Genomic DNA, 16,317 nt, shown 5'->3' on the forward strand with positions numbered 1-16,317 from the left:
TTAAAACTTAATTTTCACCTTCATAGGTGTTATCTGGGGAGAGGAGACTCTGATGGAATATTTGGAGAACCCAAAGAAATATATCCCTGGAACTAAAATGGTCTTTGCTGGTCTTAAAAAGAAGAATGAGAGAGAAGATCTTATTGAGTATTTGAAACAGGCAACATCTTCATGAAATGCTCTTACAACTTAAAAATTATTAGCTATAAGCCAAATTTTTCCAATTTCAAATATTGCATGTTTGAAGAAGTCATATTTGACCTTTCCTGATTAGCTTGTAGTAAGTTTAACATTTTAAAATAAAAGTTGATATTTTTGATTGTGTGTAATCTACTGATCAAATGTCCTTCAGAGTCTGAGCTTGATTTTATCTGGTCGCTAAGGATGTGGACAAGGTCAGGATGGAGGAAGAGAGGGAAGGAAACTGAAAGTTATTGCTCTTCAGTAGTCTCTACATGCACAAATATTTTATAGGCCTAGCAACTGCTGTTGATGATGGAGATAGCTTCCACGTACTTATTTCTCTGCAATTTAAATGTAAATATAGCAGACATTAGGTTTAATTTTCATTAAGCTGTTTGGTTATATGTTTGCCTTTTATTATAAACAATACTTAAAGTAACTTTAAGGGAAAAGAAGTAGGGAAAATGAAGTCAAGTATGTGATCTTATCTTAGGAATATTATTGGGGAAAAAAAGCCAATTGTTGACCATGGGTGACATAAAATAAAACCTAGAGAGAAGGAGAAAAGCATGTTCCATGTTAATATGCGTTTATATCACATAACATTCTTTTTCTGAATTAATGTTTTTATGATGCCCTTCTAATCCTGAGTAATAAGTAATATAATATAAGGCTGGACTATAGGGAGGGATAGCAGGGACCCTGAGAGAGAAGGAGAAAGAAAAACAACCCTCACCCTAAATGTGAAAGACCTCCCACTTCACAGTAAGTGAGAATGAGGCATGGTGGGGCAGGTCCACAACAGGGCCCATGTGGAAGGGAACAGTGGCTCTGAGATGGCCCCTGAAGTGGCTTTGAAATCCTACAAGTACTCTGTCACCCAAACGATACAGCCCTGTACAAGGAGAAGCTGTTTCCTTACCGAAGAGGTGGATAATGGACTGGTCAGGGTGATATTGGGTGAGGATAAGATATTCATTATCTCATTTCCACTTCACAACAACACCTCTGTAAGGTGAAGTTTACCTTCTACAGGGAGACTTAGAGAGATCTGGTGCCAGAACCAAAACCTAGATCTTCTACTCCAGTTCTTGGTGACTTTTCAACATATCATAGGAATATGTTAGCTAGTTAACTTATTAGCAAATGCCACTACTGAGAAGATATTCCTGTCAGAAAGTTTCCAAAGTGAGGGGAATGTGGTTGAAAAAGCTGTGATTTCCAGAAGGTTCCTCTAAATCATTTAAGCGCCTGGGATCACTCTTAATACTCTGGCAAGTGGGAGACAATGAACTCCTCCTGGAGCCCAGGGCCGGTGCTGAATAGGAGAGTGTGTCCCTGCGGGCCAAGAGAGGGCCTTAGGCAAAGCTGACCTTGTGACTTTCTCCCTGGAGGAGTTCTTTGATGAGGGCAGAGACATCTGTAGGGACTCCAAGCATGTATTAAGGATGTTGCCAGTGTCAGAGCTGAGTTGGGTTTCCAGGGATGTAGAACTGGGTGACACACCCTGTGTTCTAATTTGCATGAGACATAGAGCTCTGTGAGAAAGAGCTTGAACTCAATTCAGATTTATAATTATAGTTCAGATTTATACAGTCGTGATAGATAAACTTGGTGGTACTGAGTAAAAGCCACATTGCACAGGAGCAAGAAGGCCTCCTGTTTGGAGTTTAAATACTTTTTGTCTTAGGAATAGTAGAAAGGAGATAGTGTGAGAAGAGCTGAAATGATAAAACGTAGTTGGTGGAAATGGAGAAGCATTAAGTAGATATTTTTCCATTTAAAAAATTGTTCAGCTAGTGATAAGGTGTTGAGTGTTCTTTTACATTTTATGTTTGTCTAGGTAAGAGCAAAGTAAGTACCTCTTTGCTGGTAGAAATGTTTCTAATATTAGATAGGAAAAAAATTTGGAGGAAAATTTGCAAATAAATACAGTAATTAAAATTCTGTATTTTCATAGCCTTTATCACTGAATGAATATATGTCGACTTTGAGAGGCTTAAATCCATCTTTGGATCAATTTACAGTACATGAAGGAACTTCTGGGCACTGTGGTAATTTGATATTGTGGCAGTTTAGCTAAGTTGGAACTGTGTTTTCCAGAGCTCTCTTCTCTGTATGGTTCCTGGTTAGGGCTGGTCACATGAGAAATCTGCCTGAGATTTGGAAAGCAGCAGTTAAGCGGAAGCCTATACATTTATAAGCTCTGTGTAGGGTCCCAGGTGCAACTCATACTTGTTGTCACTACAGCAGCCTTTGGGTGGTGGGGCAGCAGCTGGGCACTCAGTGCCTCCAACTCCTACCAGATCTTTTTCAGCTTTTCTGAGTCCTAGACCAGGGGTTCAGGGTATGTGCTGCTTTGAGGGGGAAGGCTTAGGTCAGGTCATCCATATAATCAAGGTGTGAAATGCTGAGAAACAGACAACACTGGTACCAGTTTGTCCTCACACGTTTGTCCTTGCTCTCCGTAGTTTGTTCTAGGCTCTTCTTCCTGACTCCCTGCCCTGCTGACCTACAGGTTCATCACCAGATGCAGAGACAGTAACCTTCCGTAATCTTCACCAGCTCCCCTTTGTGGTCTTAGGAACTTTGATCCTTTAGCTGTCCCTTTCTGAGACGTCATTTATTTCCTTAGCTTCTCCGCAAATTGTGTAAGGTCTAATCTCTGTAGTAATTCCCTTATTCACATCACTCATAGTGGTCCTGCTTTCCTGGTCAAACCCTAACTGCTATAGGCACCATATCTGTGCAACATACCTTCTTGTGAATAACAGGACCCTCTAGGGGAATTACTCTCTGAGTGCTCTTCAAGCTAAATTTGGTGTACCTTGACAGAGCAAAGGAGAGAATAATTAACTTTACAGTGACCTAATGTTGTCAAGATATTGAAGTCTGCCAATGTCTCCTAATCTTGAATTAAAGATTCAGTAGAAATAAGGTTCATGTTAATAAGAGAACACATTCTTATTATTATGAAATCTAAAATAAAAAGTAAGTGTCCTTTTTTTATAGCACCATTAATAGGAACCAGGAGACTTCAGTGACCAGGAAATGTTATGCTGTTTGCATACTAACAAATAGATATTTGAAACGTATTGTAGACAGCTGGATGATTATATAAGATGTACATTTATTGCTTTTAGCATAAGCAATTTTAATATATATCTTGATAGGGATCTGGAAGAATAAAGTGTTATTTCATTTAATTAGAGTGAAAACGTGAGGTCACTTAACTTGGCAATTATTTGTGTCTCGGAAGGAACAGAGAGAACTCATCAGAAAGCAGTGGAACATTGTTGGTTCCTGTGTTCTTAAAATTTTTTACACTAGTGAGTGAAGTACTTCTCAGATGTAAACCTCTAGTCAGGGGTTCTTGTGGGAAACAACATATCATTTGTTTCTTAAGACGAGTAACTTTTTGAATTGAACCCTTGTGTCCTATGAGAGGTTGTGTATAATACAGCATGATTTTGAGAATATTTTATTGGCTTATTTTCCCTCAACATCACATTAGAATTTAGAATCAAATTTTCTTGTCTGTATTTTTCACTCAGTGATCATTGTTACCAGCTTGTGAGTTTGAAATCACAATCTCATGCAGTTCTTCATCTTGAATTCCTCATTCCCCACAGAGTTGGGCCTCATTTAAGCACAGAATACTATGGTTGTAGGGCGGCTGAGAGCAGGGAGCCACTGGAGGGGTGGGGTGTTGTACGAAGGAACAAGAGCTGATGACAGGCACTAAGAAGGCAGAGGGGGGGAAAAAAAAGAAGGCAGAGGGAAGGGCGCAGAAAAGGGCGAAATCTATAAGGTTCCTCATCTATAAAATGGGGGTTTGGGGCCAGATCGCTCATTTTCAAATACATTTTATTTACAGAACCATTTGTTTAAATGCAGTCCTCCAAAGAAATCTCAGTATTTAAAACAAAAGTACTCTGATTGGGGAAGGGTCAGACACATCCCTACTCCCCCACATCTTATTTCCCTGCCTCCTATGAGTAAAACTACTTTTGAATAAAGTATACAAGCTAGAAAACGTTTGAAAACTGTTGGTTCCCATATTCTCATTTTATAGTTGAGAGAACTGAAGTTCAGAGACTTTTCCAAAATGAAACACTTAGTGTTAACCTTCAAAACTGAGACTAGAACCTGTGTCCTGATTTCCAAATATCTGATTTTTCAGCTTTTTATGTGGGGTTCTGGCTAAGTCCATACTCTTTTAATTACTGTTGTCAAATCTACATCCTCACATTTAACTTTCCTTTATAAAACTGCAACAATGATATGGAATCAGAATCTTTGAAATAAGATCTTTCTGTATTAATCCTGCCAAGAGGTTTATTTTTGGTTCATTTTCCTTTTTTGGAATAGTGTGTGAAAATCATGACTATATAAATGCTGTTTGATAATGAAAATAAGGGTGATGATTTTAAACCATTGTGTGCCTATCTGCCACAATAAGAATGTGGTCTGCTACAGTAGAAGGTTATTAATAAGTGAGCTTATACAATAAATATTTATTGTGCATCATGGCAGCTGGTCTCCAGAAATGGCGGTCAGTAAACTGGCTTGCAGGTATTCGTGCCTTTTTGTAGTCCCTTCAAACGTTGAACCTGGGCTGACCTTGATTCCTTTTAATGAATAGAATGTGGTAGAAGTGATGCTATGCCAATTCTGGTTTTAAGCCTTAAGAAGCCTGGCAGCTTCCACTTTTGTGTTTCTGGAAGATCTAAGCCGACATGTAAGAAGTCTGGCAATACTGCTGGAAAGACCACATGGAGAAACCTTATGGTGAGTGAGAAGGCCTGAAACTGTAGAGAAAGAGAGAGAAGGAGAGGGAGAGAGATTGATTGATTTAGCTGGGAGAGAGAGTGAGAGAGAGAAATCAACTGATTCAGCTGTTCCAGAGACCCACTGAGCCTGGACTTCAGCCATCTCTGTGAAGGGGCCACACAGCCTGGGCCATTTAGTCCAGCCAAGCCCCCAGATGACTGCAGCCCAAAGATTGTTTTATGTTTATTGTTTTATGTTTAACAGTCACAGTCCTTTTTAAACACTATCCTTTTTTAATACAACTGTCTCCAAACATCTCTTTGAATTTTGTTCTTATTGTTGATGGTTCTTTGTGCTTATCAGGGTTTCATGGAGTCATATTCTTTTTCTGAGCCATTTCTCTGCCCCAAGACTGTCTTATTTGGCCTTTGTTGCACAGAGTATTGTCAAATTTCATCTGAAGTTGAGATGAGAAACAGTTGTAGCTTTCAGGGTGGCAACTCCTAGGATTTCTGGGTTCTCTATTGTCCCTTGCATCATGCTTATAGATAGGCCTGTTCTTTTCATGAGCTCACCTTTTTTTGTAGAATCTTGTTAAATACAGCTAGGAATGACCAGAGTACACTAGGAACATTTTGTTTTGCATTCTCTTCATCCAAAGCCATAAATTTATTAGGTTTATTACCTGCTGTTTAAGTTATTGCAGGTGAAAATTTCACCAAATATTTGATCCTTGCATAACACGGGTCACCATTTTTCTAGCTCCGAATAATAGTTTCCGTGCCACCTGCTATCTGGTGCAGAAGATAGGGCCACATAGCAGCACCCCACTTCTAGGTACCAATTTCTGTATTAGTCAACTTTGCTCCAGTAACAATATCTTAGGGGCTTGCAACAACAAAACATTTATTTCTCATTCACATGGCTTGTATCCTGTGGTCAACTGTGGCCCTACTCCAAGTGTCTTCTCATTCTGGATCATGTTAAAGGAGAAGTACCTCTATGGGACAGTCCCATTTCCCATTCTTACGGCAGAGGAAAAGATCAAGAGCCCTGGAAGAAGCTCCTGATGCTTCATAAAGCTTCTGTTTAGATGTGGCATACATCAAGTGACCAAAACAGGGTAAGTGGCCTAGCCCAGTACCAGTGAGGTGAGGGGGTATGCTCCCTCTGCAGGAGGAATGGCAAGCCATATAACAGTAGTAGGTCATCCCTTCAGAAGGAAGAAGGTAGTGAATAATGCAAGCAAAATACCATCCACCATAAACATGTATATGCATTTCTTTTGCTCATATTTTCACTTCAGACAGTCACTCTGTTGGACCCTGCCTTTTCGCTCTTTGATTTACCTGTTACCCTGATCAGTCATGCTATATATAGGTGTTAACTTTGCTCTTTTTTTAAATTAATTTTTAAATTTTATTTTTTTAAATTGGGGGTTGACATATAGCGTTATATTAATTTCAGCTGTACAACATAATGATTCAAATTTTTATATACTGCAAAATGATTACCACAGTAAGTCTAGTTAACATCCATCACCATACATAGTTACAAAACTTTTATTTCTTCTTGATGAGAACTTTTAAGACGTACACTCCTTAACAACTTGCAAATATGCAATACAGTATCGTTAAATATAGTCAGTCACCATGCTGCATATTATATTCTCATGATTTATTTATTTTATGACTGGAAGTTTGTACCTTTTGACCACCTTCATCCGTTTTGCCCATCCCCCATCCCCACCTCTGGCAACCACCGATCTTTCCTCTGTATCTATGAGCTTGCTGTTTTTGTTTTTTAGATCCCACATATAAGTGAGATCATTTGGTATTTGTCTCTCTCTGTCGGACTTATTTCACTTAGCATAATGCCCTCAGGGTCCATCTGTGTTGTCACAAATGTCAAGATTTCATCCTTTTTTACAGCTGAATAATATTCCATTCTGTATATATACCACGTCTTCTTTATTCATTCATTCATCGATGGACACTTAGGTTGTTTCTATATCTTGGCTGTGGTAAATAATGCTGAAGTAAACATATGGGTACAGATATCTTTTCGAGTTAGTGGTTTTTTCCTTTGGATAAATATGCAGAAGTGGAATTGCTATGCCATGTGGTAATTCTATTTTTAATTTTTTGAGGAACCTTTATACTGTTTTCAACAGTGGCTGCACCAAATTGCATTCCCACCAACAGTACACAGGGTTCCCTTTTCTCTGCATCCTCACCAACACTTGTTATTTCTTGTCTTTTTGATAATAGCCATTCTATCAGGTATGAGTTAATAATCTCATCATGGTGTTGAGTTGCATTGCCTTCATGATTAGTGATGATAAGCACCTTTTCATGTATCTGTTGGCCACCTGTATGTCTTCTTTGGAAAAATGTCTGAATGTTCCTGAATGTTCCTCTGCCCATTTTTAATTGTTGCATTGTATGAGTTCTTCATATATTTTGGATATTAACCCCTTATCAGGTAGATGATTTGGAGATATTTTCTTTCATTCTGTAGATTGCGTTTTCATTTTGTTGATGATTTCCTTTGCTGTTAACTGCTGCGTTCTTGTTTCTCGTTTCTCTACTTGCTTGCAGCTGCCTACTCCCATTTCAGACTTGCTCATACCTGCATTCTGGCTTGTGAAACCATCAGCTTTGCTCTAACTATCCCTGCTCTCCTACTACTTCTCCAATTCTGATATGTGAGGAAAAAAAACAAAGCCTTTGAAAATTCCAACTTTATATTAACTGTAGGCTAATGATCAAATTATTGTGCAGTTTTACTTGAAGCATGAAAAATTAGCTACCTTTGGTAGCTAGGACTAGAAGATTCTATTCTACTATTATATCTGAGAACTTTGGTAAACTACTCAATATAATTTATAATTGGAAGTTAAATTCTGATTTAGAAGAGACAGTCACTTCTCTTATAATTCTGGATAGGATAAACATGGTCTTCTCGGAGTGTTAATTTTACTTGAAGATAAAAACCTTTTTTGAATTTTTATTCTTTTGAAAGGTTTTATTCTGATGTGGAAGAATGTCTTTAATACACTGTTGAGTAAAGAAAGTAAATTTCTGATCAATGTTATAGAACGGTTCAATTTATATATAGTTTTTTTCTGTGCACATACAAAAATATGTATATATAAAGGTATCTATATAGCTATTTGTCAATTGATACATACTATACTGATGAGTGTGTTTCTAGGGAACAGGGATGGAAGACTTTTATTTTTTCCTTTATATAATCTTGTTATATTTAAATTTTTACAAGTATATATTATCCTGTCAATAAAAAGAAAAAGATAGCACAAAAGTCACTAAAATTTTGTTGCCGAGGTAAAAGTAAAATCTGTGAATTCTTTTTGTGTGTCAGTAAATCTCATTTTATGAAAATTTAGAAAGAGGAACATTTCCATGCATAGTGAGTTATTGGGAAGCTTACTTTGTGTGTATTTTGGGAATGTGGAGTTAGTCGTACCGCCTGTCGGAAGGCATGGTGGCTAGTGTAGCAGGGAGCAGTAATGCTGACACTTCCTGAGAGGGCTGGTTGTGTTGATCTGCAAGACTCTTCTGAACATGTGCAAAACCAGCACAGCCAGTTCTTTTGAAAAGCAAGTGTGTCGTCTTGCTAAGCAGTGTTTATTTGTTTGTTGTTTATGTTTTTTGGCTCCTTGAATTGGTTCAATTTCCTGCCACGATTGTGCTCTTTCACATATTTAGTTCTGTTAAATTCTATCTTTCTCTATAGTGATTTTTTTTTCAGTTACCCCCAACTAGCAGAAATTATGGTTTTAAAAATAATTATTCATGTCAGCATTTATGTTCCTTAAAAATAGTGTGTTTAAAAATTGTATTTCCTTAAGGAATATGGATTGGTGGTTAAAATAGTGATAACAATAACAATAATAGAATAGCTAACATTTACTGAGAGCTTACTATTTGCCGAATACTGTTCTAAGTGCTATACATGTATGAACTCATTTCATCCTCCAGACAATCCTGTTAGGGAAATGATTCACATTTTATAGACGTAGAACCTGAAGCATAGAGAAGTTAAGTAAGTTGCCCTACCATACCTAGCTTGAAACTAATGAAAATATGTTAAATGGAAATTCTGACCAACCTAAAATCATTAAGGGCAGTGACAGAGATTGCCTTGTGCTCCCACAACGGCCTTCACTGGACCATGATGATGATAGATAGCACCACTCCCACTTCACTAGGGAATCTGCTAAAGGAGAAGAGCCAGCCTACAAAGTACATATTTAAGACACAAGTTTGCAATTTCAGAAAAAATGACCGGGTTAGAAGCAATACAATGAAGTCACTACCAAAGACAAACAAACAAACTAACAAAAAATGCTTTAAACTGCCTCCAAGGTCATTGTCAGAATATCTTTGGAGGGTAAAGTTCATTTAATAGGGAAAATTTGGAGAAGCCCAATCGAACAGATGGATGAAAGAGTGCAAGAAAAGGCAGCCAGGCTGAAAATGACACATTTTACTTTGTTCAAAAGAGTATTTGGATGAGAAACTGAAATTAACCACATTCTTTGTCTTATTATTGTATTATGGCATTAATTTAATAATTTGGCCAATTTTTTTGTTTTTTTCTTTACTATATTTATTATGTTGATATCTGGTAAGACATTTAAATTGTTCTGTTTCTTGGTGGTAAAATAACTGGTAAAGAAATTTCCTACATTTACAAGAGTCTTATTAAGAAGCAGGTTTTGTGCTGAAAAAAAAAATATACACAGTGAGAAAATCTATCAGAGGCTAAATTTCAGGGGAAATATCCAGTATCAGGTTCTATCTTGGATTGACTTTTTGCATAATGCACAAGGCTACACTCGTTATCTGTTCTTATAGCACATAACAATGATGTGATTAGAGTTTCTGGAATGGTAACTAATTATGTTAGCTGCTATTTCACATTATATCCCATATTAGGAAGATTATTTTGGCAAGAGATTCATAGTTTCTCAAAGTTCAGATTGTTTTAATTTTGATATATTTATTTGGGGGAAGGTAAATTCTAACACTAAAACATAATAAATGTTTTATGGAGAGCATATGGTATGTTGTCAAAAATGTTTATTTGAAACTTATAGATTGGCCTTGTTCTCATTTGTCATAATCACTCGAAAGATAAAAAATAATTAAGAGTTGACATGTTTGCTTTTTGATATTAGTTGCTGCTGAAGTTATCTTGGGAGTAATATTTCATCTTTGAAGCAAACTGTAAATAACAGATGAGACAAATGGAGACTGTCTTTTAAGTGATAAGGCATCCTTATTCTATTCTTATAGTGTTTTTCCTATAATACATGTAAAGCAATAACTGGAATGATTAATTACTTTTGATTTAGTGAATGAAGGCATGGCAATTAAGCAGAAAGGCCTCAATATTTAATATTTATTTCTATCCTTCTTCTTATATGTTAATTCCCTAAATGAAAACTGAACCATCTATTGTTGAATTTTCCTCCAGTTTTTTCCTCCTTTTGTTCTGGTATTAGTGGGCCTACACTTTCAATATTAATACTAATTATGGATTATTATTAGATATAAACAATATCATATGGCATTTAAGAATACTTCTGATTTCTTTTATAGATTTCCTTGTCTGTCCTACTCCATCAATGGTAGCTTGTATTGTCAGTTATAGTTTAATGTAAATATCTCCCTAGCTAGACTATAAATAATGTTCTTTGAGGAAAGGGATGATCCTTTGACTATTTTATATTCTCAGTGTCTAACTCAACATTTGATTGTTTAAGATAGTTTTAGCAAAGTTACCTTTATAAAGATTCAAGGAATTTTTAAAATATTAAATTTGTGCATATTCTACTAAGTTTGAGTCTCCAAATGTAGAGAAAATATTTTGAGACTGTTAAAAGCCAATCAACTAATTTTATCAGCGTATCATTCTTCAGCAAGATACTTTGATTATTGCTGATTTTTCTTCTGAGATAAAATACTCTCTTGATTTTAAGAAGAAGAAAACAGAATATATAAAACATTTATGGCATGATATGGAAACATATTTTTCTGTATCTTCATGGGTCATTATTGTTCACCTAGATATCTTTAAAAATTTTTTAATTTACCTTCTAGGTACTTATTTTTCTTTAATACAATTATGAATGTGGGTGGGCTTGTTGCTCAGAGTGGTTTCAATTTTTTAATTGAAAAAAGGAGATAAATAAAAGAATAATAAAATGTGCTTTGATGTAAAAGTTTTTAAAATGGAGAATTAAATGCATCATGTTGGGTTAAATAAATACCAAGTATTAAATAATTTATAGCAGATATCTGACCAAAATATATGGAAGCAGGAGGACAGATCACACAGGAGGATAGAACACTGCTTCTTACTGTGGAAACAGGTAAAACTTCATGTAGGATGTGACATTTCAAATGGGTCTAAATGGAACAGAGAAGTTAGAGAGGCAGGACAGGGGAGAAGGGCTTTTCAGGAGGAAGCCAAGAAGAGAGAAGGCATCTGCATGCTTGGAGACTGTGTGGTAGGGAGTAGCAGAAGATGAGAACAGAGATGGAAGATAGAGATACAATGATGAAGGATCTTATATCTGTTTCCCAGGGTTGTTATAACAAATTACCCCAAATTTGGTGGCTTAAAGCAGTAGAAATTATTCTCTGACAGTGCTGAAAGCCGGAACTCCAAAGTCAAGGAGTTGGGAAAGGTTTATTTATATATTTATTTTTCTGGAGGCTCTGAGGGAGAATCCATCTCTCACCTCTCTCCTAGCTTGTGGTGGCTGCCAGCAATCCTTGATGTTCCTTGGCCTGTAGATGTATCACTCCAATCTCTGCTTCTGTCTTCACATTGCCTTCTCTTCTATGTATCTCTGTTTTCTGTATCTTATAAGGAAAACTGCCACTGGATTTAGGCCTAAGTCCAGGATGCTCTTATCTTGAGATCCTTAACTTAATTACATCTGCAAAGACCCTCTTTCTAAATAAGGTCACATTCACAGGTTCTGGGAGGACATGTCTTTTGGAAGGCTGCCATTCAACCCACTACATGTCTTTGACAAGGACTTATGTCTATAAATAGAGTTTATTTTTAAAAAAAGTTTATAAGTAAGGCTGTGCCATTATTACACTTGTTATGTGGAAGACAATACTGTTCAGTAGAGAACTGGACAGTTAATGAAGGCTTGAATTAAGGCAAGTGGGTTTGGAGAAGAGAATCTGGTTTCAAAGAGAAATTTCTAAAGTAAAATATATAGAATTGAATGACCTAAGGTGGGGAGGAGCGAGAGTGATGTTGGAGATGATAAATTTGAGGTGTCTGTGAGATATTTAGGAGCAAATTTCTTGTAGCAATTGTAAATGTGGGTTGGGGATTCAGGGGAGAGCTTGTGTGGTTGACTGTCAAATTGGTGGCTCCCAGTGAACCACAGCTGTAAAGATTCACATCCTTGTCCCTCCTCTGCAGTTAGCTTGGCTATATGATTGGCTTTGGCCAATGGGATATTAAGTATGATGCAACCTTGGTAAGCTCTTGCACATTGGGCTTATCTTCTTGAAACACTCCCCCTTGGAACCCTGATGCCACACTGTAAGGAAGGACAGTCTCTGTCCTTCTGGAGAGAGAAGCCATATGAAGAAGAACTGGAGGATGAGACAGTGAGAAAGCTGGAGGCCTCTGTGGCAAGAAGCCTCCTGGAGGAGAAATGAGTAACCCCAGCACTGAGGTCCTGGATGTGTGTAAGAGGCCTTCTTGGAGGTTCCAGTGCATTCCAGCAGCCAGCTAAATGCAGCCATAGGAGAGATTCCTGCTAATACCAAGTGGCACAGAAGAACCACTGGTCAACCCACACAACTGTGATAAGTAAACAAACAAACAAACAAAAAACACCCCTTAGTTTTAAGCAACTAAATTTTGAGGTGGTTTGTTATGCATGTGTTATGGACTAAATGTTTGTGTCCCTGCAAAATTCATATGTTTAGGCCCTCACCTCCAATGTGATGGTACTCGGAAATGGGGCCTTTGGGAGGTAGTTAAGGTTAGGTGAGGTCTTGAGGGTGAGGCCCTGGTTTGAAGAGATTAGTGCCTTAATAAGAAGCGACACCAGAGAGCTTTCTCTCTCTCTCTCTCTGCCATGTGAGGACACAGTGAAAAGGCAGCCATCTGCAAGCCAGGAAGAGAGCTCTCACTAGAACACAGCCATGCTAGCACCTGACCTGACCTCAGACTTTCGGCCTCCAGAACTGTGAGAAATACATTTCTGTTGTTTAAGATACCTAGTCTATGGTATTTCGTTATGGCAGCCCAGGTAAATAAGATAGCATCTGTTGGTAGAAAACGGAGTCACCTTGGAACATAATATATGGGTTGGGGAGTATAAAAACAGGAGATGCAGTCATGGGAATGGACCTTAAATGAGAAATTGAAACAATTAAGGAAGGCCACAGGAGGTGGAGAAACTAGTGAGATATACTGAGAAATGATGGTTACTCACTGTTTTGAGAGAATGTAATTCAAATCCATTCAAGTAATACAGAATCAGGAAATGGTGCTGTTGAGAAAAAGTTCCACGAACAGAGCACTATCATAAAACTAGTATGAGGATTAAAATAGACATTATATTTGACAGTTGGGAGGCCATTGAATGACACTGGTGAATAAACTCTGAATCTTAGGGCTGCAGATGATCTCAGAGCAGCACTCCCAAATAGAACTTTCTAAGATATACACAGTCCAGTATGGTAGCCATTAGCCACACATGGCTATTGGGCACTTGAAGTGTGAGTAGTTTCCCAAAGAACTGAATTTATAATTTTATTTAATTTTAATTAATTAACATTTAAATTTAGTTAGCCACATGTGGCTAGTGGATACCATATGGGATAGCACAGTACTGGGAGCACTAAATCTAAGGAAGCTGAGGTTCTTGTAAGTTAAATATGAGAGCTATATTTTGTTCAAAGATAATTTGGGGAGAAATAGCTAAAAATGGTAATAGTGAGGGGAGGGAAAAAAGACAATTGATATGGAGTAAAAAAGAAAATTTAACATTAAAATATTTTAAACAAAAAGTATGCCATTGTAATTTGTTGTACATGACTATCGCTAAGAGTATAAGAGCTATTGAGGGCAACCTGTTAATTTGATTAGTGATACTAGGAATTAAGTCAGTTATACTTTGTAACACAGCTATACTTGTCCAAGTAGCGTGTAAATGCGTGCTTCAGAATTTATGTGCACAGTTTCTTCTTCTGCAGTTAAAGAAACAGACTTCATTCCCAAATGCCCAGCTGGACAGTGCTAATCTAATTTCTCCCTCCTGGTGTATATTAATCCACACAGTTACTTTATATATTTACCATTCTCTTGTGAGTTACTATGGGTTACAAAATTTCACTGGATTAAGGTGAAATCACTACTGGGATAGGGAGTGACAATTTAAACAGGCACATGTAGAGACTCTACACAAATAGAATGGGAAAAAAAGGTGCTTACAAAATTTAAAACCAGGTAAGGTACCTGTAATGGTTAATTTTATGTGATAAATTGAGTGGGCCATAGAGTACCCAGATTAAACATTGTTTCTGGGTGTGTCTGTGAGAATATTTCTGGATGAGACAAACATTTGAGTTGGTGGACTCAGCTCTTCCCAATGTGGGTGGGCATCATCCAGTCCATTGAAGGCCTGAATAGAACAAAAGGTGGAGGAAGAAGGAATTCACCCATTTTCCCCTGCCTAACTGCTTGAGCTGGGACATCTCATCTCATCTTCTCCTGCCCTCGGACTGGGATTTACATCATTTGCTCCTCTTGCTCTCAGGCCTTCAAACTCAGACTGAATTACACTACTGGCTTTCCTGGATTTCCATCTTGCAGACAGCAGGTCATGGGACTTCTCATCCTCCCTAATCATGTGAGCCAGTTCCTCCTAATAAATCTGTCTCTGTCTCTATCTCTATCTCTGTCTCTATCTCCATCTCCATCTGCATCTCTCTTTTCTCTCTCTGTATATAATCCTATTGGTTCTGTGTTCTCTGGAGAACCCTGAGTAACACAACACCTCAGGTTTTGGATTTGGTATAGACTATGACCAATTCTGGTAATGAAATTTCTATAAAGGGAAACATCTCTGTGGAAGTTTTCATCTTTTTGGAATGGGAATAACCCATCTTCTGTTTGATCCTATGGACTCCTATTTCCTAAAAGAATACTATGCCAATTTTAATTAATTTTGAAGTGAATGTTTCATTTTGAAAATTGGATCATCGTATCTGATGATGTTTACTGGCCACATAATGGAAGTCTGTTTTAGGAGATGGAGTGATTATGAGACAAGCTTAGGCAACAGAATTTCATTGGCTTCAAGAGGTTGGTATCGAGTTCTGGGATGTACCGGTGGGAAGGAACCAGGAGCAGGTCAGAGGTTGTGCTTGGCAGGTGACTTTGGAGGAGTTAGGTGTCTGCTCTGGATCTCAATTTACACATGTGTGAAATGAAAGTGGAGTATTAGATGATCTCTAAGGTTTCATCCAGTACTAAAATTTAATAGGTCTTCTTTGGAATAACAAAAGTTACCTTGCAAGTAACCCAGTGCTTTGCATGTTGCTCAATAAATTTTAATTGACAATGGCAGTGATGGAGTAATGAATACTTGGATCGTTATTCTTGAAAACTAGTTATTCTTGAAAACTACAAATAGGAGGGCCCCTTTATCTTCTCCAATGAGAGGCTACTTGGTCAATATTTACTACTTGGTGGAAAGGGGGAAGTGTAGATAGGGAGGGAGTCTGCAGTGTTTCTTACTTGAGCTGACTATCTTCACAATATTGTATCTTTTCAGGGTGAGTGCCATAGAGGGTTTTGTTGACTGCAAATGTAATTGTAGGGTGTATTATAGTTTTGGTGGAATTAGCAGGGAGCAGAAAAGGGCAGAATTACACAGAAAATTCTCTGGAGTTATAGCATCCATTATTTCCTAAGGGGACTTCTTCAAGGTTCCATTTTGGGCCAATTATTTTCCATTTGCCCCTGCAGATCTTACACAAATCCCTTGTCTTATCCTACTCTCTGCCCAGGAGGGATGACATATGGATTCCATCAACAAGCTCCTAACCTCTAGCTTCTAGCTAGGTCTGGTCAGGATATGAGGGAGGGAGAAAAATGAAATCAAGGTATTTATTCCCGATATCCCATCCTTTGAGGTCAGCTTGAGCTGTCCATGTCCTTTGACAGGTTGTCACTGCTTCTCTGAAGGCAATAGTCACTACACAAGTCTCTCTTCTTCTGGGTCCTGGTAACTGTTCCCTTCCTGCTCTCATCAGGTCTAGGGGTGGTGACTTCTCTGCTGCT

The 16,317-nt window shown here is 37.7% G+C and overlaps 1 protein-coding gene across 1 annotated transcript in view; it reads left to right on the plus strand.

Annotated features, from left to right (window-relative positions):
• The window catches only part of LOC309630433 (cytochrome c 2), a 30,256-nt gene extending 25,013 nt beyond the window's left edge, over window positions 1–5,243 (plus strand). The window contains exon 2 of the mRNA XM_082395678.1: window positions 27–5,243. Coding sequence (XP_082251804.1) covers window positions 27–175 — 149 coding nt within the window. The 3' untranslated portion in view covers window positions 176–5,243. The remainder of the gene's footprint in view (window positions 1–26) is intronic.
• The last annotated feature ends 11,074 nt before the right edge of the window (window positions 5,244–16,317 follow it).

This window comes from Balaenoptera borealis (genome assembly GCF_965194805.1).
Source record: "Balaenoptera borealis genome assembly, chromosome: 6".
Taxonomy (NCBI): domain Eukaryota; kingdom Metazoa; phylum Chordata; class Mammalia; order Artiodactyla; family Balaenopteridae; genus Balaenoptera; species Balaenoptera borealis.